At 44.9% G+C, this 24,842-nt stretch overlaps 1 protein-coding gene across 2 annotated transcripts in view; it reads right to left on the bottom strand.

The window, feature by feature from the left end:
* Window positions 1-24,842, bottom strand: part of sorl1 (sortilin-related receptor, L(DLR class) A repeats containing) — a 90,242-nt gene that overhangs the window by 44,925 nt on the left and 20,475 nt on the right. For both annotated transcript variants that reach the window (XM_026193589.1, XM_026193590.1), the window contains exons 2-6: window positions 22,676-22,792; window positions 12,623-12,757; window positions 11,518-11,679; window positions 10,556-10,623; window positions 3,770-3,950 (exon numbers count right to left, since the gene is read on the bottom strand). In XM_026193589.1, coding sequence (XP_026049374.1) covers window positions 3,770-3,950; window positions 10,556-10,623; window positions 11,518-11,679; window positions 12,623-12,757; window positions 22,676-22,792 — 663 coding nt within the window. The remainder of the gene's footprint in view (window positions 1-3,769; window positions 3,951-10,555; window positions 10,624-11,517; window positions 11,680-12,622; window positions 12,758-22,675; window positions 22,793-24,842) is intronic.

The raw sequence follows: 24,842 nt of genomic DNA, 5'->3' as shown, positions 1-24,842 counted from the left end.
CTGACAATGAGCACGCAGAAGTGAGATTACACATCAGAACACTTAAAACATGAACCATCTGAAATCCTTCATGCCGACCTCCTTTGACAATCAACAGTTATCTGAACACTGCAGCTACAGGCTGCCGTCAGCCCACGAAGACGACTCGGGACAAAGCCAGTCTGTTAGAGGCAGGCTGCGAAACTCCAGATCATGTTCACCATCTGCTCTGCTATCTGTCACCAAGGCTTCCACTACACCAACACTGGAGTGAACAATGACAAACATACTGCGCTTCACATGCACCCACAGCCAAATATTGATCGACAGCGTGTCGTTATGCTGAGCTGGGAAACTGGCTGCTTAGTGCTCATTATGCTGCAACAACTGGATGCAGGTGCTGAACAAGTACTGCAGCAGCTACCTGCAGCTGATGCACATCTGCCTAGTGTAGCTTGCATAGATAGATTTAGATGTTAGTTGTTATTGGATATTTATAGATGAGTGATTAGTGTAGTCTGTGGTTCTTACAGTGTTAAATGACTGGTGCACATTTCCTGCACACACTGAGGCATCATTTCCTCCTTTTCTTTCATCTATGCTCTGACAAGTACAGAGACGTGCTTTAATCAATACAAATGATCCAAAATGTAGACAAAGGGTAACAAGATCTTAGCATTTATGTCATCACTACACAAAGGCAGATGTGCATACTATGTGCTGTCAATGTGGGATGAAGGTCTTTAAATTAGAGATATGTCATTCATGTATCTCTCAGGGGACTGCAAACTTTTAATTATTTATTATCATTATCAGTAGTAGTAGCAGTGTTATTTCACTCAGAAGCTTCTCACTAAAACTACCACAAGGTTCTGGGTTCTCTCTTCGTTTGCATGTTCTGCAGGTACTCTGGCTTCCTCCCACAGTCCACAGACGTGCGTACGAGTATAAACCGTACTGTCCACAGGGTAACTGTGACTATAGTGGACTGTCTCTGTGTTAGCCCTGTAATGAACAGGGATCTCTCCAGGGTACGTCATTTTTTTGTCCGGTGTGAGCCGGGATGGGACCAAGCCACCCAGCGACTGAGTTAGGAAATCGTTTCACGCCCAAGCCGAGTTGGTATCCGGCCTCTTCAAAATGAGGTGGCTCAGTATGACACGTGAGAAGAAGGGAGTCAAACAGACTCACTGTGTGATTTAGGGGAGTGACTCACCTATGCTAAAAGGCTTGATAATTAACCGATCACCGTAAGTATCGGTTCTCTGCCTAACTTGTTTAAAGCATCGTTATTAAAGAGACCGACAGCCCTCTGTGTGCAGTAGTAATGAGGCAACATTGTTGTATATACTCTGTGCTGTACAGTTACTGACATACTCTACATCATACTAGCCAGCTTATAACATGGGACCTGTCTTATTCTTGATTAGAGTAAAGAAAAAATACTGATGTAGATCTACTTATGGTATGAATTTCAAAATCCTGCATCACCTTGTTCTAAATTTATTGCATTCATAAGTTTTCAGAAAACTTGACCTCTGACCTGTAACCAGCCAGAGCCATGGCGGGGGGGGGGGGGGGGGGGGGGGGGGGGCACAGGATGAAAAGGGGGGAGAAAAACAAAACGCTTGGACACTGCTAGCACGGGGCGCCTTTCCAAACCAACTTCATTCTGAGCCAAAGACTAGAAAATATGGTGAAGCAAATCTGCCCTTTGGCTCCACCTGCGCAGGTGCGGAAGTAGGTCTCCCTGCAGGATTGGTTTTCCCTGTCGGGAGCCGCGCTGGGCTGTTTAAACCACGGACAAACAGGATCCCACATTCTTGATTTTTAGTTCACAAACACTTGTTGTAATGACTCACTACTCCTGACATTTTGGAGATGTTTGCTCTTTATACAGTAAAGTTACAGCGGGATACAAATAACATCAGGCTGATCCTGCCACGATTTGTTCCCCGGTTCAAATCACGGACAAACAGGATCCCACAGCTGTTTATGTTTTTAAACCCATTTTGCACAGAGAGGCATTTTTTGAAAAATGTATTGATGCAATTTTGAATATTATTACACAGGGAAAACAACTACAGGTAAAATAATGACACTGTGACGCCTCTGCCTTTGTAAATGGAGGGACAGTAACTGCGTGTAAAACCTGCAGACAGTCAGATTAACAGCATTTCGTCTCTATCATTCTGCAATTCATCTCATGTAAACAATAACGTGGCCACAGCGTGACGTGAAAAAGACACATACCTTTGACGTTGCGTGACGAACTCTGTATTCCTCGTCCACACGTAAACGCAAAAAAGGAGTTTTAAAAAAATCTCAGTTTTCGATGATTCGAAACGCCGTTTACGTGGACGAAACAGCTGCGTGTTCAAAATCACCTGTGTAGGTGCGGACGTAGCGTAAAAGAGTTAGTAGTTTATTCTATTACTACCTGTAATTTATTGCAGTTTACTTTTATTTGCTTAATTGTTTACAATAAGTTTGAGGTGTGAAATAAACAGCAATGGAGCAAAATATGGGCGTGTGTGGTTGGAGGATGTGTTTGCGTGGTGGGGGGGTGCGAACATTTTCCTTGTGAAACAAAGGGGGGCCTAGCAAAAAAAGTTTGGGAACCACTGGTTTAAGGTAAGGTTAGCTTTCCTGCTAACCCAATCAAGCCACTAGCTACCTAGCACAGCAGCTAACAGGCTAACCTTAGCTTGCTTCCTCTTTAATGGTGTTGCTATCAAAATAAAACCTGAAGCATCAATAATTCTTTTTCTTATAAGGAGTCTGTGTCTGGGTACCTGTCAGGAAGCAGGGCAGTGGTGCATAAATGACAAAATCACACTTCAGGCTGTTAAAAACACCCAGAATCCTCGGGGAAGGTCTCAAGCTTAAGCTAGAACCAGAAGCTTCTGTATTGTAAAATGACTCCTTGGTGGAACACTACAGCAAATGATCAACTGTTTTCTAAACAGCATGAAGCCTGGAAACAGGTGGAGCAGCTAGCCTGGCTCTGTCCAGCCTGAAAGACGTACACCAGCCAACTCTTTTAAAGTTGTGCTGTGCCCAGACCTGACTGAGAAAGGATAAGGTGGTGGCAGGAAACAGTATGGCTGTTTTTAGCTGTACCATCTTAAAAGGTTGGCAGCAATACCTGAGGATCACAGAGCTCCCGCCTGCTGCCGCTCTAACATATTGTCCCCACGGTGAGCCCAAGGAGGGACACGGTGGCAATCTGTATGCACAGATTCAAAACCTTTTATGTGCCCTGGAAAACGCCGTGTTTGCTCATGTGTCAGCCCTGACCAACTCATTTGTACGTAAAGATTCAGGCACAACTGACCTGGTACAGGCAGGTCTATGCTTCTAAAGGGCAATCCACCCCATTATTACGTTTGGTCATGGTTTCACTGCCGTTCCTTTTGTTATATTAATTTGGACACGTTGGGTTTTCTGAACTTGTTTCATTGTAGAGTTATAGTTCTGGTCTCAGAACCTGGAGATTCTGTTCTGTCTTATGCATTTGCTATGAATACGACAAATGCAAATCAGAATGTGGTCAGTTAGCCAGACCTTCTGTGGAGCACGTTTCCTGCCAAACCAAACGAGTATAGGATCCATTAGTAGCAGTAAGGCTAGCTTACAAATGGAGGACAGTTACCTGGATTATATGATGACGTTTGCTGAGCTATACTTTCATCTGGTTTTTATTGTTATTTTAAATATCAAACTGCTATCGCTTCTCTGTCCACTAACAAACCAGTTACCAATCACTGGAACACAATGGTCTCCTTACCCGTGTGGTGGTGGCAAACATGTACTTGTCTCGGAGCTGGAAGCTGTCCACCTGCTCCAGGATCAGTCTGCGGTTCTGTTCACTCTGGAAGAAGTCAGTGCTGCTGAGTATAGTGGATACACCCTGGGGCTCGTTTCTCTGGACGAGGACTGTGGTTGGGGGGTCGTAGGGTTCCACACCCCTGGGTTTAGGAGACAAGAGCAGAAGGTGAGAGACAAAGATGTATCAGAGGGAGATATTGAGAAAAAAGGTGAGGATAGGCGGGGAATGGAGAACATGAGAATAACACAAACACTTTTCATACTTAAATATATCTATTTATAATTGTAAATAGGCCTTAACAGATGGACATCAACCAAAGGTTAGGCAGGGCCTGTTCTGAAGCCTCACACTGAATCATTTATCGATGACAGAATTACAGTTACAGCTGTTTCTGAATCTGAAACAAACTCACGTTCAGGACAACATCACTCTTCAGAGATGTCAATCAGAAAAGCAAGAACTAAACTCCGCTTTCACCCTGTGGTCTCACAGGCTTCACACAGACAAATGATTCCTTGTCAGTTTTTCATTTAATAATCCCGTTTTCAGGATAATAAATGTCAACACAAAACACTCTCAGGCTCTCAGGAAGTTCAAACTGAAAATCTCCATCTGTGCGCCAACCTTGAAAAACTGCGCGGTCGAACTATTTACGGCCGTTTCTGTTCCAGCTCGTGGCACACAGAGCCCGAATGAATGAAGGAGGTTCACTGCATCTTATCGTCTGCCTTCCAAATCAGCGCGTTTCCTGCCAGAGTCTCGAGAACTAAACAGAGAGAGCAGTGTCTCGCTCAGCTCTGCCTCTGTGGCTTTCATTCAAAGGTCCCTGTTCAACCGATGGACACTGTCTGGCCTGAGAGTGCGTGGAGAGCTATTCGTAGTCTGTCTCTGCGCCTTCCTTGGAATTAATCTGTGCCCTTTCTAAACACTTCCTAAACACCATTCTTACCCTGTTTTGGTAGTTTCTCTCTTTGTGTCAGGTCCGTACGGCATTCAAACCGAGCATTCGGAATGACAAGGCCACTTTATCTGAGACACGGCCACCAACAGCACAGGTTTCTTTAATAACAAATCTTTTCTCAGACCAGACATGTAGCACTGCAGGCCCAATTCTCCCAGTAACATTAGAAAGCCAAAGTATGATTGTGCACACTGGATATCCCAGCATTATGGACACGGACCCACCACGTAACCTCCGTTGGCGATATTGCTCAACTCTCAAAAACAATGAATCAGGACATGTAGTCAACCAGACTGTCAGGCTTTACAAGTTAACCGTAAAAGAAATTCCACGTCAATCAAAGCTTCATTTGATTTGAAGCCATTAAAAATGCTTCAACATAATCTGGGCTCATAGGTCACCGTGGCTTGTTCTTCAGTCTCGCACCGGTCGGATTCCTGAGCGAGTAACAGTCCACATAGTGGTGAACATTTCAGCTGGTCTGGTTCCTTGTTGGTTTTGTTTCACAGGATATACTTTTTGGTTTTGTTCTTGCAGTAAAATTTGCTGTAATTTTACCTTGAGAACTTCAGACAGTTCATGGAGTCTGGCATTGGCCTTTCTCGCACATGGCACACTAGATGCAATTACACTGCAGAAAACACACATCGCAGGTCAGGTGGCTCCCCTGATAAAACTTGCGCCAGCGGGAAATGCACCCGACCTTTAGTTGCACTATTTATCAGCACAAACCGTCATAACAGAGGGGGAGGGCAGGTTAAAGACCATCCCACTAGAGACTGTGGATGCCGCTCACCTGGTTGAGCCTGTGACCCACGTAGCAAAGGTACTTTAGGGGTCAGCTATAATCTGCACTACTGTCAGCCTGAAAATGTTCAGAGCTGCAACGCTTCTATGTGATATCTATTCAACGCCCCCCTTTCTCCCACAGATCCTTGGTTTCCCTATATATAGAGTTGATACTCCTTTTATGTGGGATTTGTATCATTCGTTGTAATCCATATGGCAGAAGAGATTGTACTTCTTATTGTACAAAATGGATTTTGCCTCTCAGTCCGTCTTCTAGCCGTGCGATCACAGGATTACCAGTTATGCGAGATTGTGGGGGGTCCCACTGGTTTGGGTGGTTCTGAACACACCCAGCAGTAGACTGATAGTCAGGCTCAGATCGCTTTGGCTTACAGAGCCTTCAGACTGATGTGCAGCACAAAAGCACCAGCCTCTTCTAAAGCCACAACAAACAGGATTAAACCCAAATTGGATGGAGCACCAGGGGCGAGCGTAAGATCAATCCTTATTTGTGTTGCTTTGGTCCTCAGATAATTTGCAGTTTCTTCTGGCCGGTTTGTACCTTTAGCAGCATTTTCAAATCTTATTTGCTGACTTTTAAAGGCATCAGTAGTTAAATACATCTAGAAATCCAGGGACCAGATCATTTTGGCTGTCAATGATAAAAAAGATGACCCAGATAAAACCATTACCTTTAAGTTTTGTATTGTGTTATGAATCAAGCACACTGCTGCTTCTCCTTAAAAATCCAAAATCTCTCACAGTTTAGTTCAGCTCAAACTAAGATGACGGAGGGAGAGCCCTCGGTCAACGGGAAGTAGAAGATATAAAAGGATTCAGCATCAGGGCCCATGGAAGGAAGTTGGCTTGTTTTCAGTCCATGCAGCACGTGACAGATTCAATTCAACTTTATTTATACAGTGCCAAACACAGCAACAGTCGCCTCAAGGTGCTTTATATTGTAAGGTAGACGCTACAATAATACAACAGAGAAAGCCCAACAATCATATGACCCCCTATGAGCAAGCACTTTGGCGACAGTGGGAAGGAAAAACTCCCTTTTAACAGGAAGAAACCTCCGGCAGAACCAGGCTCAGGGAGGGGCGGGGCCATCTGCTGTGATTGGTTGGGGTGAGAGAAGGAAGACAGGATAAAGACATGCTGTGGAAGAGAGACAGAGAGTCGGATGTGTTGGTTTACACCATAACTCTCCCCACAGCTACTGTGCAGCTCTGCTAAGGTTGGCCAGGCCACGCCTCCTGGACTCCTGTTGCTCTTCCTTACTAACTGACACTCCCTGTTATGGTCCAACAGAAGCTTCAAATGCTTTAACTATTCATACTTCTACTGATATTAAAAGTCACCAGTTCAACTGCTTTTATTGACTAGCCATCAAACCATATAGCTTCTTCTTACCAATAACCAGCAAACAGTTGAGCTGCTGCTGACAGAAATTCATTCACAGAGCAAAAAGGTTTTTTCCCCACATAGATAAACGGTGAGGGCAACCTGCCTAAAAGAGCGTCAGTCTAGCATCCACTCAGAGTGGAGGGGAAGCATCACAGATCAACAGGTCTGCCTGCATTGTCCAGAAATGCTTCCACTGGTCCCTCAACCCCACAGGACTCCAGTTGTTTCTGATTCTAACTTACAGCAAAAATCTAAGCGTGCTGAAGCATTTGGAACAGATAAGGAGTACATAATGACTCATTCCATCATGACTGCTGGCAGTAGCATAGTACAAGGGCTGCAAAGGAAAGGATACTTCTGCACCAAAGCTATAATTCAGCTTTTACCAATCACCGTGAAATGTAGTTAAGGGAGGATATTGATTACATATTTTGGCACACGGCAGGTATAATTCTCTTTGGAGAAGGCAAACATTAGTGCTCTGTTTATTCTATAATATAAATCAGTCCAACAGAGCTTGAAACCAGGTTTCACTGCAGCGTTGCATGTTGAGCTTTATAAAAAAGAACTAAAGGAGCACTGCCTAAATCACTGTTAATGACACCTGCAGCCCTGTAATGATCTGCAGTCAGCATCCTGTTACTCACTCTTGCATGCAGCTCTTGGTTAGTGACTGATTTATACCACAATCCTGATGATGGTAATGACAACAAAGCTGACTCGCACATAACTAAGCAACCAATGTCAGATGTGTCTGTGTAGATTCTCAGTCATCCAGGTCATGGTAGTCTAAGGAAACTGGAAATATAACAGCGGGACTGTTTAAAGTTTCGTCAAGATCCTTCACCTCTCGTCCAACGTCAGTTCTAAAAGCAAACAGTGAAGATCCCAGATACATGTGGAAGAAGCTGGCTGCTATTAGTATGGAAAGAAAGTCTTAGTTATGCACATTAGCTTAATGCCAATACAACATTTATGATGACTATTTATGATGACTACGATTCTATAGGTTCAACAGAGTCATAAATCTCTTTAGCTGGGGAATTAATTTGGTAAGCTAGCCATTCAGCATTTCCACTAAAAGGGCATCTGTGCAGGAAGTGATTCACAGGTACACATACCAAAGAAAGGTAATCAGATTCAGCACCTTCGAGTTTACCACCCTCCATATGGCAGGGTGGTAAACGCATTAGGTCAGACGTCCACCACCCCTAAACATCAACATCCTCTCCTACCAAAGGATGGGAGAAACCCAGCTGTAGACGTTGCGTGGGGGTGCAGATGTAATCTTTATTTTGTTTAACAAACAAAACAAACCCACAGCAATACACAATTTTGCTAGTAACAACATTAGCAACTAAGCTATATTAGCGGAGGAAATCATTTGAAAACAGTCAGCTAAGCTACCAGATAAGCATCAGGAGTCAGATGAATTTGCTAACTGTGGATTTTGCTCCATTAGATGGCTTGCATTCTTATGTATTAGCAGACATGCTAGCATTAGCTAACAGTAGCCAGAAAAACAACAACAAACAAACATCGAAAGGTTAAAACTTTTAAACAACATTATTTACTTGATACCCAAGTTAACAGCTGGCAGGCTAACACTAGCTTGGTTAAAGTTAATGTGAGAGATGGCGAGCAAAATGCTACCTGAAGCCATGTTTTAGTTTGAGTTGGTCATTTGTTGACTTTAGCGATCAGTGAACTCTGCCTTTCTTTCATGGCTGCTGTTGCTCACTGATGATGCTGGGCGCAGAAGCACTGAGTATTTTACCAGGAACTATTTTACCTTTCAAACCTTCCATGTTTACACTAAAATAATGAAAGCACTAAATACTGTATCAAGTTTCCATAAGTAGCAGTTATCCTGGCAAACCTGATGTAATCCAGGTAGAGTCCATTCAGCGTCCATCCTGTCACTCGGTTTTCTGCCTTGGTGACAACATGTTACTCTGCTCAATAAACATCTAAAGGCTCCTGGCTGCAGAGAACCTGCACCAACATAGCCAGAGTAAAGTGTTGTCTCATGTTGTTTCACAGCCTCGATTAAAATACTACAAACACAACAGGGGAGGCTGCCGTCTCTCAGCCACTTACATGACACTGTGAAATTATCCCAACCGAAGCTCACAGTACAAGCCAAAAGTGTTGAGTCATGCACTTAATAACAGGACAGCAATGACTACACATTTTTCCAAGGTGCACTAATGTTCAGGTTTGACAACTATCAACAGCTACACAAACACAAGCTTGAAAACGTGCAACAACTGCTTACCAGAAAAATGTGCATTCTTGCAATCAAAATGTATAATTCCAGCATGATAAGAGTCCATCCTGAACCCAGAAAACCTCACAGTCATGTCGGGAAACAGTTAAATGAGAATCATTCATTGAGGAGTTCTAGTCATCTTCATGTGGAAGAAAGTGAGGATGCCTGGTGTGGGGACAAGGGGCTGTGACAAAGGTCTGCTTTACACAGTGGTGTTAGTGAGGCTTCCTTTATTGGTCAAGACAAGTTTACACAGCACTCACAGCTGAATGGAGACACCATAAGCCCAGATGTTCCAGACTGGGCCTCACTATGCTCACTGGATTCATGATCAGCCTTACACATCTGAATGACTTTATGCAGAACAGCTTAAACTGTTACTTCTTCTTTGCATTATTGATCTTTTATCAAATCCAGCCAGTAGCCAACAAATGTTAGAGTTGAGATAAGCTGTATTGTATAAAATCACAGGAAACACTGTGCAGACAATCATTAAACTGCCTACAATTTGTTGGTTGTATTTTCATATTAATCAAATAAGACTGGGTTTCCATGACGATCCAAGATAATCTGGGTCAGGTTCCATCTCATCCAAAGCTCAACACATCTAATTAACAGTCTTAACTTTATCTTAACTTTAACTTTTACAGCAGGCTGTTCACTGTTGAAGCCTGCAGTCATGCTATTTATATTTAATTACTTTAGATTTTGTCAAACCAATCACTGAATAACCACAGACCTGTGATCATAAATGCAGCCACAACTCTGAGTTGTATCATTCCTAATACAGCTCGACTCTTCTTTCAACATTTAACGGCGTCAGCTGTGAGTGTGGGCTCTGACCTCTTATGTATAGAAACACCAAACACTGTTGGATTATTCTTTTGGATAATCCAACAACAGAAATGACAAAATTAAGCAATTTATTTTTTAATGAAGGTGTCTACTTTCATTAAACGGACTAAATGTTAACTGACTGTCCTGACACTGGAATAAAGCAGAGCTACTTTGTGTCAGATAAAGAAGAAAAACACATTTTCATTAATTCTCTGTGTTATTGTGGTAATGTCGACGTGCTATCGAGTAAGGATGAACTCATCTGTGTATCAGAGTTGTTGACTAGAAATATCAGACAGCGCAGCAATAACTTGTAGAATAATTTATCTATTTATGTGCTTGTAGCTAACGCCTGAAGGCCGAGGACATGCAGATTTAATAGGAGTTTTCTGGAAGGTTATATTTCCTCAGCATTGTGTTGGTGACAGGATAGATACACCCTCTGATGCCTGTTGTACTGCTTCAGCCTCCTTACCAAAAGTAGGTCTTCACGTGCTCTTGGATCAACACCCACGTCTCCCCAAAGTCGTCCGATTTCCACAGCTAGAAAGGCAGGAGAGGAGAGAGGGTGTAAGGAGAGAGCAGGAGGAGGAAGGGGGAGGAGGAGGAGGAGAAGAGGGGGGTGGTGCACTGTAAAAATGTAGGTCAAGCTCATTCCTTCGTTTTGGCTCCAGCACACATGTAAAGGAGAACACCGGAGAGACGTTTGCCACTGTTATGTTTGAACTCAGGAGAGCTATGATGCAAGGACATCACTTCCTGTCCCGGTTAGAATATCCTGCATGTGAATTTCTGAATCGAACAAGCGACGAGTACTTCATATTAAGCACACGTGCAAGAAACAGTCACGATTTCAGCCTTCGTTTTAGGATTTTAAAAATTCAGAGGAACAGTCGGTGAATGCTTTGGAAACACCAAAGCATTCACCGACTGTTCTCATAAAATACTCATAAACTGTGGTTACTCTGGCAGCAGCAGCCTAACTGAGTGTCCAAATACGTCCCAGCTTATTTACCTGGCACACACTTTTTTTACACGTTTCCACAGAGCTGTTAGACATTTGTAAGGAAGACATCGTCCTTCTGTTTGTATCAAAATATGTAGAATACTATCAATAACTGCAAGTATTCACATAAGGAATAATAAAATCCATCAAGTCCACATTGTGTGAATATTCAGTGCAGAAAGGCTTCATGAAATGTTTTCCTACACATGCACATGACTGGATCAAGATGAAGCTGAAGTCATTTGAATGCAAAGCTACAGTCATTTTATCAGGTCAAATTTCGGCTGTAACAGGGAGTCAAACTCACACTACAAATGCTTCATCATATCTACAAGCACCACTCAGTAAAAGGTGTCGCTGAGGCTTCATACTAAACAAAGTGCGTCATTCTTTTAAACACACAGCACTGTAAAGTCAGAGCATCGCTTTACCTGTTTGTTGGGATGGGAGCCGTCGTAGCCGAGCACCAGGTTGGCTCGTCTGCTGTGGAGCAGCAGGTCGGTGGGTTTGAAGGGGAGGGAGAAGCCCTGGACGTTCCTACAGAAGTCAAAGGCGTTCCAAAGGTAGTTGTTGGTAGAGTCCACAAACAGGTACTGAGGAGGCAGACAACAAACAGAAGCATTAAATAATAAATCTGACAAATCCTAGAAAAGTTTTCTTTGAGGGGAAACAAAGTTTAAGGTCTATCAGGCTGACTTTGCACAAACTCAGCTCCGCAGAAACGTTGGGAAACAAAATGCAATGACTGACAAGCTTAAGCCCGTGTTTACTTCACCATCGGGCGCCAAGGTTTAATCCTTAAAAAAGTATCAGTGAAGAAAACGAGTTTGCAACATAAAATCATGAAGAGCAGAGGACTCAAATGAATCAGCTGATGGAGCCTTTCCAGATGTGGAAGCTACCAGTTCCACAGCCACTGATTTTAAACTGAACACTGATAACACTCCTGATGGTCCCACCACGTTCACACAAGGATTCGTCGTTGCATGATGCAGGATGTGTCCCAGTTACTTCCTGACAGTTAATGCAGTGCTGCCTGAAGTCTGCCTCTTTGATACGCTCTTTTTAGACCTGATGTTACCGATCTGCTGACAGTTAACTTAATTAGTTTCACCATGTTACTGCAGCTGTTTCCTTTTAGTAACAGTTACTTTTCCAGCTTTTTGTTGCCTCTTTCCCAACTTCTTTTGGGAATGTGTTGCTGTATGAGCTCACATTTTTCTTAAAATTGTACTTTTTCTGTTCCGATATTTGGATATTTGCTGAGTTTTTCAGCTCTACTTGACAGAACAGTTCAGCTCCACCAAAAGACGACCAGTGACAAATCCACAGACACTGAGATATGTGCAGGAGGAGAAGCTGGATTAGTTTCCACAATTCCACCATTGGATCTTAAATTTCCCATAATGCAACCAAAAGCTTTATTTCATACCTGACAGTATACAGCTGACATCACAATGTGTGCTGTGTAGAATACATACAGGAAACTTTCCACTTGTCTCTCGTGTAAATACGGGTCAGTGGGACCAGACTCACCCTCCTGTTGTCTGCAGGGCTGTGGTAGAACTGCGAGATGACCTGCTTGCTGCCGTCCTTCATCTTAGCCCCCGAAAACTTGAACTTGTGTGAGACGGGTATGAAAGTGGTGCCGTGGTCATAGGACACGTAGACCTGAAGACAACAAGGGAGGTATGAATGCCTGCACCCGGCGGTCCCTGAGAAAAGGCCTGGATTATATTTTTTTTATCAAAAAATTCACTCGGCAAACTGCAAATTCTGCCATTTTAAAAACACTAATAATAATAATAATAATAATGATGATGATGGATTGCATTTATATAGCGCTTTTCAAGGAACCCAAAGCACTTTTTACAATTCCACTATTCATTCACTCTCACATTCATACACTGGTGGAGTCAAGCTAATCTGAAAGGTCTGCAGGTCTTAATGCTCAATTCTGATTTTTTGATCAAATCCGATTTTTTTGTCTGCTTCTTCACACTACAAATAAAATGTGACGCGCTCTAGTGTGAACCCTCAAAGCGGCCCACATGCACAAAAGCAGACGTCACACACAGCGCGCTCTGTTTAGACTATGGCTGGGTGATATGGCCTAAAATTCATATCACGGTATAATTTGAAGCATATGCAGTAACGATATATATCGCGATATTTTCTTTTCTTCTGTATAACGTATTTTACACACTATAACGCGCACTTAAAATCCTTTAATTTTCTCAAAAAATGACAACGTGCCTTATGTATGAATTCTGGTTGTGCTTACTGACCTCAAACAGATTTTATGTGCTACACGCCGCTCAAAAATCTGTCAAAAATGTTTTAGTACGACTTTGCTAAGCTACGAAGCCGCACCGCTTGATAGATTGTCGGAGCATTATGGCTGCCGTAGTCAGGAGCCTCGTGGAGTAATCTGGGTCCAAAACTCCGTCATCTTCAGGTCCCAAAGTAACAAACGAACACTGCAGCATCACTGAGAGTTAAAATCTGTCTAAATTCTTTAATATTTAATAAAACGATCAGCATTGCTGCTTTACCAGGTGTAACAATTAAGTTTAGCATCCAGGCATCCATGAAAACAGAATTTATTAAATTTAACACAGTTAGAGGAAGTTAGCGGTTAGCAGGAAGTTAGCTCACTAGTTTCCACCTAAGCATGATACAGCATGTTCTGACTGAGAGATTTCTGAAAAATTCAAACGTACAGCTCTGCTATCACTTCCAACATAGATGAAGACAGAAGCTAAACAGCAGTGATGTTTGTAGGGTTACTGAAGTTGGACTAGCTGGTAAACAATGATGTGCTACATGATTGCTAGCAAAACAGCTACGTTAGCATAACATTAGCACAGTGAAGTTGAAGGATGAACGCTAACTTTTTTCCACTCGATAAAAGTTAACGTGAAGGTTCTTCATGGTTAGAAACAAATGCAATCGCATGGCAGGATGCTGTAAACGGACCAAACGTCAGTCAGGAGAACAACTGAGATAATCCATCCACAATACGAGGTTAGTCATTAATATACTGCAACAACATGGGAATAGAGCAGCTGTGATAGAATTCAGCATTAAAGAATCAATGGTACAGAAGTGGAGGAAGCGCAGTTTTTGGCTTTCCTCATCTTCCAAAAGTGCTTCGTCTCTTCGCTGTCGCCGGCCATAATTTGCAGATGTTGTTGTTTGCAGCCGCTGCGAGGCTTTCGACCAAAACAGGAGCAGCTTGATGACACCATCAACATGCGCTATCGTGGTAGAGCGGTATAGTAAAGATCTCTACCGTTGGCCAAATTTATATCGTTTCTACCGTAAACCGTTTATACCGCCCACCCCTAGTTTAGACCCAGACCAAACAGTATTGTTTGACTGATGGCCTTAATATAAAGACTTGTTTACGTTTCCCAATTTTGCTTTAAGTTATAAAGTTATTTTGTTATTTACATTTGGCCTAATAAGGATCCTTATTGCTGTTTTAGAGGAGCGCTGCTTCAGAGGATAGCTGCAGATTTCTGTCAGAATCTGCAGATTATACATTTACAAATAAAATGTTCACGTTTCTCCAACGTTGTCTTCCCAACAGTTTCACTGGATGGCCAGGAAGCGTTCGCGATGTCTTCTCCGGCGCTGATAATTGGCGTCTGTCTTGTGTCAGTGACGTAAAAGACGAATTTAATGCGACATGACCATCAAACAGCAGCCGCTTTCTAAAACATCAGATATGTATCGGATTCAGCACCACATACGAAAGTGACCCAGATCGGATTTGTGCCATTCACACTGTCATACCATGATCGGATATGAGTCGCACAGGGTCAAAAAAGTCGGATTTGATGCGCTTTCGCCTGCAGTGTGAACGTAACCTTGGTGATCCACAGTTTCAAGGAAGACAAATTTCTGCGCCTGCTGTGTGTTCGAGAGGATGAAGGGGTTGATTAATGACTGAATACTAGGGGTGCAACGATATTCGTATCGATATTGAACCGTTCGATACAGTGCTTTCGGTTCGGTACGCATATGTATCGAACAATACAAAATTTTTGATTTATTTTATCAACTTTTCTTCTGACGATGCTGTCTGTGTGGAGCGCTCAGTGAATCTGCGTTCGACTACTCCGCCTAGGCTGCACTGTCGAGCGCAGATCCACTGAGCACTCCACACAGACAGCATCGTCAGAAGGAAGAGCGCAGGGCAAGTTAAGCTCTCCTTGCAACATGGCAAATTGAACCTCCCCCACCCTCATTCAGATCTGGCGTTTGGAACTATTTTGGTTTTCATGTGACGTATGACCCTGAAGGTAAGCGAGTCATGGACTAAAGTAAAACAGTATGTTGGATGTGCCATGCAATGCTCAATTACATGGGTGGGAACTAGCGTGTTAGCGCAGTTAGCTCGTTAACGTGTTGGCCGTCTAGCCCCACGCACGGGGCTATCAGGGGTAGCTCGTTAACGGAGATTTGCCGTGTTGTGGCGTTAAGGTCATTTTAACGAGGTTAACCTGAAAGCACTAGTGGGAACACAACGAATATGACTGCACATTTACGCCGACATCATCCTAGTGCAAAGACAAAAACAACAAGCATGCTACTAACTTTAGCCGAGTCATTTAGACAGCTGTTAGCACAGGATTCTCCTTATGGGAACCTGATATGTTTAATATGCTGCTGAGAATATAGCCCAGAAGAAGCGGATAGTATAGCTTTTATTTTGGAAAGAGACATTTCTCTGTAATAAACTTGTCAGGGTTCCTGGGTCGTTGACCCAGTGATTTCAGTTTGTTCATGTTCAGTTTGGTTCGCCACATTAATGTTCTCACTTCCTGTTTTTTCCCGTGTCAGCTTGTCTCCCGTGTCATTAGTCAGATTATGTTCAGCCCTGTACTCACCTGTTTCCAATCATTGTCATCATCCACCTGTGTATTTAAGTTCCTCGGTTTCACCAGTTCTCTGTCGTGTCATTGATGTTAATGATGTATGTCTGATGTCGTCTGTATGTCCAGTCAGTCAGTCAGTCCTTAGTTCATTCATTCATTCAGTCAGCCAGCCATTTCCTCCCTCTGTACTGTTTGCTCACTCCTTCGGCAATAAACATCCACCTTCACCTACCTGCCTGTGAGTCCAGCGTTTGGGTCCTCCTCCTCTCATCCACGACACTACCCTTGACAGAATGACACGACCCCGCGTTGTGGACCCAGCGGACCCTGAACTTTTCGAGCGGCAGGAGGCAGCGCTCCTTCGCTGGACGGAGGGGCTTCGGGGAAAACAGCGGCTCTTCGCGGAGAGAGAGCACGTCTTCGAGGGGACTCGCCTGGCTCTGGGCGGGCCTCGGAGACGCCACGTTCCCCCACCTGCTGCCTCAGCTGCACCGGAGCATTCGCCGCGGAGAGTGGGCGTCACAGCCCAAGCTTCGGCCGCTCGCTCTCCCGCCGCTTCGCTCCTCGCTCGCCCGCCAGCCTTTTCACTCTCCAGCCTTTCCGCCTCGCCACGGCACGGCGGCTACACCTCCCATCTCTGCTCAGCGGAGGCTACCGCGCCAGAGGCTCAGCCGTTTACCCGGCCCGCTTCCTCTTCCCGGGGAAAGCGGTGCACACGCCGCCATAAAACGGACTCTGTTCAGCAACTCCCGGTGGTGAGTTCCAGTGACTGTTTTCCACACCCCTCATCTGATTATCCACTTAAAACACACAACAGACTCTTTTCTGATTCATGGGGAGTTTCCCTCCTTGAGGATGATGTGGACTGGGAAGATTTTTTCTGCTCTGGCTCCCCAAAGACTGTTCAGTCAAAAACTGTAAATAGTGGTGGCAGAAGGACCAGAATACAACCCGATAGACCTGTCAGTGTCGCTCACCCAGTCGTTATTTCCACTCCTATCAGTCAGCCTACACCCACTCCAGTGCCAGCTCCCAGGAGGAGGGCAGCTGCGACCCAGTCTACCTCCACACCCGCTCCTGTTTCTCGGGTGGGGGTGACTGGTGTCCAGCCACCTTCTGTGCCTGTCCCAGCGCCCAGGCTGAGGGCAGCCAGAACCCAGCTTGACCTCCCTGGAGGCTTGGAAGAGCTAACTGGTCCACCTACTACTTCACCCTTTCATCCACCTCCTGATCCAGCTTTTCACGCCCTCGCAGTATCACTGGTTAGACTAGCTGAACTGTCCCCTGCCCAGGCACCAGCCTTACGAGCCCAAGCCGTAATGTTATCTCCGTCACTAGCTCACTCTTTAGCTCAGCCATTAGCCTCACCGGCCTCTGTTTATCCGTCAGTCTCCTTAGTCCAATCGGTTCCCTCACCTGCTGTCCAGTCTCCTGCTGCCCTCCAGTCAGTTCAGCCACCTGTAGCTCAGTCTCCACCTGTCCTCCAGTCACCTGTAGTCCAGTCTCCACCTGTCCTCCAGTCACCTGTAGTCCAGTCTCCACCTGTCCTCCACTCTTCTGTAGTCCAGTCTGCCGCCCAGTGCCCTGTAGTCCAGTCGCCTCCTGTTTCCCAGTCACCTGTCCACCATCCCGTCCAGTTCCCGGACCTGCAGCCACAGCACCCAGAGCCAGCTGTGAGCCTTCCTGCTCCTCAGCCAGGGGTTTCCACACCCGCTGGCCCGGCCGCTCCTCAGCCAGGGGTTTCCGCACCCGCTGGCCTGGCCGCTCCTCAGCCAGGGGCCTCCGCGCCTGCATCGCCCGGCCCGGCCTCTGCCTCAGCTGCACCCACGCCCGGCCCGGCCTCAGCTGCACCCACGCCCGGCCCGGCCTCAGCCTCAGAGCCTTCGTCTGCGGCAGCCTCAGAGCCTTCGTCTGCTGCAGCCTCAGAGCCTTCAGCCTCGCCTGGCCCAGCCTCGTTTGGGTCTGGAGCTAAACGGCCATTTTCTAGACCGCTGGCTGGGCCACTGGCCGGGCGCCATCGCCGTCGTGGGCGGCCCACGGACCCTCTTCGCCTGAGTGGCCGCCGTCGCCTTCCGCGCGGCCGGCCCCCGGACCGCCTTCGCCTGAGTGGCCGCCGTCGCCTTCCGCGCGGCCGGCCCCCCGAACTGTGTCCACGTCGCCGCCGTTGCCGTCCGCGCGGTCGACCCCCGGACCGGTGCTGTTGCCGTCCACGCGGTCGGCCCCCGGACCGGTGCTGTCGCCGTTGCCGTCCGCACGGTCGGCCCCCTGAACTGTCTCGTCTCGGCCACGGGCCGCGTGGACGCCCACCTGAACTGTCTCGTCTCGGCCACGGGGGCGCCCACCTGAACTGTCTTGGTGTGGACTCCGTCCCTCCGTCCTGGGCCCCCTCCGCCCGCCCTGTTCTGGTTTTTTTTCTTTCTCTTTTGGCCGTCGGGTGCCGGCCTTTGGAGGGGGGGGTACTGTCAGGGTTCCTGGGTCGTTGACCCAGTGATTTCAGTTTGTTCATGTTCAGTTTGGTTCGCCACATTAATGTTCTCACTTCCTGTTTTTTCCCGTGTCAGCTTGTCTCCCGTGTCATTAGTCAGATTATGTTCAGCCCTGTACTCACCTGTTTCCAATCATTGTCATCATCCACCTGTGTATTTAAGTTCCTCGGTTTCACCAGTTCTCTGTCGTGTCATTGATGTTAATGATGTATGTCTGATGTCGTCTGTATGTCCAGTCAGTCAGTCAGTCCTTAGTTCATTCATTCATTCAGTCAGCCAGCCATTTCCTCCCTCTGTACTGTTTGCTCACTCCTTCGGCAATAAACATCCACCTTCACCTACCTGCCTGTGAGTCCAGCGTTTGGGTCCTCCTCCTCTCATCCACGACACTACCCTTGACAAAACTCTCTTTTCCAAAGATGAGTGATTCCTCAATCAGATACAGGGCTCGCAATATCGCTAGCCCGACGTCCTGGAGCTAGCGATTTTTCCAGTCGGGCTACCAAAATCTATCTCTGCCCTGCCCGTCGGGCTATCGCAGGAAGGAAAAATATATGTCAATGCTTTTGCATTCTTTCGGAAATGTAGCTGGGTAATTATGTCATTGGCATCGGTGAGCCACTGTCAATATGTGACATATTGAAGTCGCGTTTGAATTTGCGCTTGTTTTTTGCTTTCACTTTGCAATTATGCGAACTGTGTATAGAGAGCGACAGCACTGATCTGTGAGTGATGATAATTTGTGCACCAATTCCTCTGACATCGTCTTATTAATCGTTAGCTTACTATGCAAACATGACAAGTGAAATCTCCCGCAGCTTAAACATGTGAGAGGTTGATCGCGCAGAGAATCGCTGAGCTTATGTGAGTGCGTGTGTAAAAGCAGCAGGATATATATTTTAGTTCTGCTGAGCCAAATAAGACAGGTCAGGGTGAAGAAGTGACAGCCAAAGAAAAGCTTACCACAAAACGGAGAAGTTATGACAAATCAGACTATAAGGCAAAAAGAAAGTGCAGCTTTATGGTTTCATGGACAAAAGAATTTCTGTGGCTGCAATATGACGAGCTAAATAACCAGGGCTGCACATAAGTGGTCCGCAGGTGCGCATTCGCTGTCAAAATAAAAAACACGCACAAGGGTTAGGGTTAAATTTAAAAACTGTACTTTTGAGTTAAAATATATATTTACAATTTTAATAAATGACAAATTAAAAAGGCATGAACATTTTTTTTTGTATCGAAAAAATATCGAACCGTGACACCAAAGTATCGAACCGAACCGTGAATTTTGTGTATCGTTGCACCCCTACTGAATACCTACAAAAAGATGTTACTTTATAGACACTTCGATGGTGAAAGATGGTAAAAGCAAACTAACTGTGGCATGGATGTCAGCCTTTTTCAGAGAAACAAGAAAACCAAAAATAAGAAAATATCTACCACATGTCCTTAAACACAACACCCTGTGCTTGTCGGTGTGTGAGATAGGCCATAATTAAAAAAATGTTCATTTTCATTTAAGGCTTTATGCCCCAAATAAAAACTCTGTGGCATCTATAAAGGACAAGTGTGACTGGTTGGCTGCAGAGCCTTTCAGTGTTTGTAAATGGTGACGTGTGACGAAGACGAACTGAATGCAGACTCGTAGCATCTCCTTGTAGAAAACTCAGCATACATGTGAAAGGAAGTCTAAAGGTGCGAAACTCTGTCTGCACTTTGCACACATGCCCCAGACACTTCAAAGCAAACGTGTTAAACTGATGTACGACCTTCAGTCACACGCAACTAAACTTGAATTCATGAAAGATGAGGGGACCAACGCCTCCGCTGTAACCACAACGTGAGCTTGTGTTTGGCCACAGCAAGAGGTCAAAGGTCCCATGTCCCATATGTAACACTACCATATTAAATCCCTGAGTTGATGGAGAGATGACAGAATCTGTCTTTTAACAGTCTGGTTGCCTCCATGCTGCCTGTGCACACACGCTAACGCTCCTAACATAATATCTACTGAAATAAGAGAGCTTTGCAGTTCATCGGTTTATCTTTATTAACTCTGACAGTGACTTTGAAGCCTGAATCATTTCAGCGTCTTCAGAAACCAGACTGTGTATTTGTGAGAGTCAGCTTTTCTGGATTTCAACAAAAAGACGTTTATTTGGATTGTGTGTGTTTCCTTTCACTTTCACCAGAACACAAGTGGAACTGCAGTGACATAAAAACAAGCTGAATTCAAAACACGACCTCACGTATGCATTTCGAGCAATTTCAGAGAATAATGGAAATTACAGTTTTTTACAGACACTAGGACACATGTCTCAATACTTAGGTCACGTTTGCAAAACTCCTCACACAGTGAGCACAACAGAAGTCTATGTGGGCTAAACTGAGGACCAGTTATCATTGTTTTGTCACAAAATGCATCCAATGACTACATCTCTCAAATTTCATGAATTATCTTCTCACTCAGACACAACAACTGCCAAAAATCTTTGTATGTACAGGACATTTTGCATGTGCTTACATACTGTTTTCAAAACTGTTAAACTTATGGCCAAAACAATAACACAATGCAAAACTTGAAAAGACAGCAAAATCCAACAGCAATATTTTATTGAAACATATTTTAAATCTAAAAATGCAGTTTAACCAGCCACAGCTGATTCTCATTGTAGATGAACATCTACACAGGTGTTACTCCCTCAATTGTTCAACTCCTTCAATTCTGGCAGCCAGAAGATTCTTTCCTAGGTGTGTTGCCCTAGATGACATAAGATGTGGATGAGAACCTGTGGCCAAATGGAGGAGACCGAGTAGATTAGCATTACTATTGTATGTGTATCAGTGGATGGTGTGTATACAAATTCTTGTATTTTGGGATTACTTAGTGCAAAAAAATAAAAATACATAAACAAATATTAACGAATTCTGCATGATGTCTGATTCATTCCAGTAACATATATTGAAATTATAAACAGAGATGTGTCCTTGTTTTACACAAGAAAACACTGTGTAATGCTACATGTTGTTAGTGTTTTTTAGGTCATTGTTTTGTGGGTGACAAAGTGTGTTTGTCGGCTGTCAACCTTTGCTAGTGTTCTGGAAGAATGAGTTTATTTGAGACCTGAATGAAGTGTTTTGGTAGTTGTAGTGCATTTTGAATGTGAAATAAACTGCCCTAACTCCAAGCTGACGGTCAGTTAGGAGGATTGTGTGAAGTGTTTTGCAAAAGTGACCTAAGTATTGAGAAATGTGTCCTAGTGGCTGTAAAAAACTGTAAACACATTTTTAATAAATAACAGCCAATAATCTATAAAGCTGTGCTACCAGTATTTACAATTTTGGCTTTAGACACTTTGCAATCACTGGGGAAAAAATCCTTTTGAGACTATTTTTTAAAACTATTATTTATATTTCGCTCTGGCTCTGACAGCACACGGACACAAATACTTGTAACCACAGTAATGTCTGGTCAGTGGCCATTACCCTCACACAGCTGTGCTTGGTAAGTAGTGAGCGTGGAGGAAATATTCAATGCTGAGGTCCTAACTGTCTATCAGCAGTTTAGCTAGCTTAGACTGCAGGTCAGCATGAAGGTGTTTGAGTAATAACTGCATCGGTCGTTATTCCAACCAGCTATTTAAGGTTGATGGTTCTGCCCAACATGGTCACTGTTAAGGACTGGCATGATGAGATAAATCTTTCTGAGGAATACAGAACAACATCCATCCCATAATGAGACAAAACAAACTTCCCAATCGAAGGAAAAGCAGTATTCCCCTCAGCTCTCCGTCTGAAAGTGCTCAGTCATCCCAGGAAGTGGAAACAGAAGCGGCGTGCTGTTTAATGGCTGTGTTTGAGGCTTTCAGTTTCTTTTCTGTGTGTGTGTGTGTGTGTGTGTGTGTGTGTGTGTGTGTGTGTGTGTGTGTGTGTGTGTGTGTGTGTGTGTTGAGGTAGCAGATGGGACCGATTAATGTGTAGCTCAACACTTGTACCATCATGAGAAACATGTTAAACAAGTGTGAACACAAACCTTCTGCTACGCTGCTAATTTACACAGACAGTTTACAGACTGGGATTTAACTGGAAAACCAGGCCTGAGACTAACCTGAACACTGTATGAGCCTACTGGAAATAATCCTGGGCCTTCTGGTTTTAGTATTCCCAGGTTTCCTACCCTACATGTTACATGCATGGATGTTTTCAGGCGTACTCACCGAGCTGGTTTTGGACCCAGTGGTTCCTGCACTGTCTCGAGCCAAGGCTACAATGACATTACTCTTCTCTCCTGCCCAGTGGACGACCATCTGGTTGTGAGAGTCATTCAGGTTGGCCTGCAGAAAAAAAAGTGAACATAAGGTGCAAGGAAACCTTTCCAATCTGAAATTTAAATGGGCTGAAATATCCAGCGATGACACGGACACAGAGCTGTGACGGTACTGAAGGTCGGTTTGGAGGCTTTTTCTCTTTAATAAGTAAAATAATCATTTAAAAATTTACTGAAGTTCTCTTTGTCTGATATTAAAATTTCTTTGAATATTAGAAACAAAAAAAATGCTTAAGGCCCCATAAAGGCTCGGGAAAGCTGTAGTCTTACTTTAGGGTACCCATTTGCACAGGCTGGTGAGAACACCATTGTTTTTATCCCTGTGGACACGTGACACTCGAGGAGACGGATGAGTTTAACACAGTATCCTGATCTGCTGACAGTCACAAAGATGGATGCAGACATTTCTGCAGGCCAGCATATGGTTTGAATCTGAGGCGCTGAATCAAAGCCAGGCACAAACTCACGTCTCTGACTCCTCACACCAACTTTCTGTCTTCGGCGGCCGGACTGTCAAACGATGCAAAAAGATAAGGATCAACGGAGCTCACAGATCTGAAGCCGCTTCCCAGTTTTATGACAACTCGGTAAGGAATTCAAACAAACCAGGCCGTGACCTGAGATAACCCCAGGCTGTTGAGCCCGCGTCTGTCAGAACATTTCCAAAAATGAGACAAATCACATTTAATCTGTGAATCCAGATACGCTGTGCACAATCTGAATGATTTATTTAGCAACAACATCAAAGTAGCACAAGTCAATATTTCATGGGAAAAACTGGCCCATGTGTCATTTAACGGGAGTCACCGGGCTGATAGTCTCCGTTTGTTTATATGTATTTATTTGTATTTAACAAAGAGTCAGTTTCCAAAAATGTATTTTGGCCACTCCTGACATTGATCTGCATCTCTAGCAGTCATCATCAGCACACCAGCTGTTCTGCTGTTCAACTGACAGCAGAGCAAACTGCAGCTGCAGATGAAAAGGACACAAGAGAAGCAACAGGGGGGAAGCCCCGCCCCGGAGCAACACGCAACCACAAAGCAGATTCAGATTCCACCAGTTTAACCAATCTAGCTTCCACTGGGTGTTTTGGGAGGTTTTTGCAATTGTTTCTTTTAATAACCTCGTAGCAGGACGACGGTCTGTCGTCGTGTCTGCTGCCACCGTGTTTGAAGAAGGGACAAAGTTTTTGTCTGTGGTCACACAGGTGCAGGACCACCGTCCTAAGGACAGTCAGTCCAGAGGTGCACGTCACAACCTTCAGGACACGCCTGAAGTTCTGCTCTGCGAGTCAGTGTCAGGACAGTGAAGCTACTCGTGATTTTTCATCCTCTCTGTCCGTGGATCTCAAAGTAAGGCGCTTTGGGCTTGAGCACAACCATCCATCACAATCTGTGGACAGCAGGACGGTGTATGTGGAAGCACGTTTAAAATCAAGTGCAGAGGGCCTGTTCGTGGTGCTGAAAGGACACCCAGCGAGACGGCGTGTCTGAACGGTTTCTTGGAAGACGTTGCGGCAGCGTGGCACAGAGGACGGAGCTGCAGCACAGAGCAAAGCACGCTTTTCTTTTACTCCGTAAACATCTGGCTGATCGTGCTCCAGCAGTGCGTCTGCACAGGACCGACCAATAACTTGCTTTAACACAAACTCCATCTCCTTCGGTGCACCTCACGTGGCGCCTGGATCAATGATAAAAAAAACAGGCGATTTCATCTCTTTCTTTGTCGCTGGCTCTCTCTGCTTTCCTCTTCTCATCTTTTATTGATGATGTTAAGAAGGGCCCGGCTGCCTGAAGGGCTCCTTTTTGCTTCAAAGGCCTTTCCCTGCATTTTTCTAGCAGTTCTCAGTGAGGAGCAAACAACAAGTATCGCTGTCAGCTGTGATCAGACACAACCCTCCACCCAGTCTGCTGCCACCGCCGTAACAACGGTGAGGACGACGATGCCAAAAAGGTAAAATTATGACTGCACAAAGGACTCGGGCCTAATGAGATATTCAGCCTGAGACTTTTCAGCAGTAAAGAGCGACTGCTGGCAGTGCAGCCCGCACTGCC

Source organism: Astatotilapia calliptera, chromosome 14 (genome assembly GCF_900246225.1).
Source record: "Astatotilapia calliptera chromosome 14, fAstCal1.2, whole genome shotgun sequence".
In the NCBI taxonomy this organism is placed as follows: domain Eukaryota; kingdom Metazoa; phylum Chordata; class Actinopteri; order Cichliformes; family Cichlidae; genus Astatotilapia; species Astatotilapia calliptera.
Note: the sequence above shows the minus strand (reverse complement) of the source record. Positions and strands in the feature narration are given on the sequence as shown.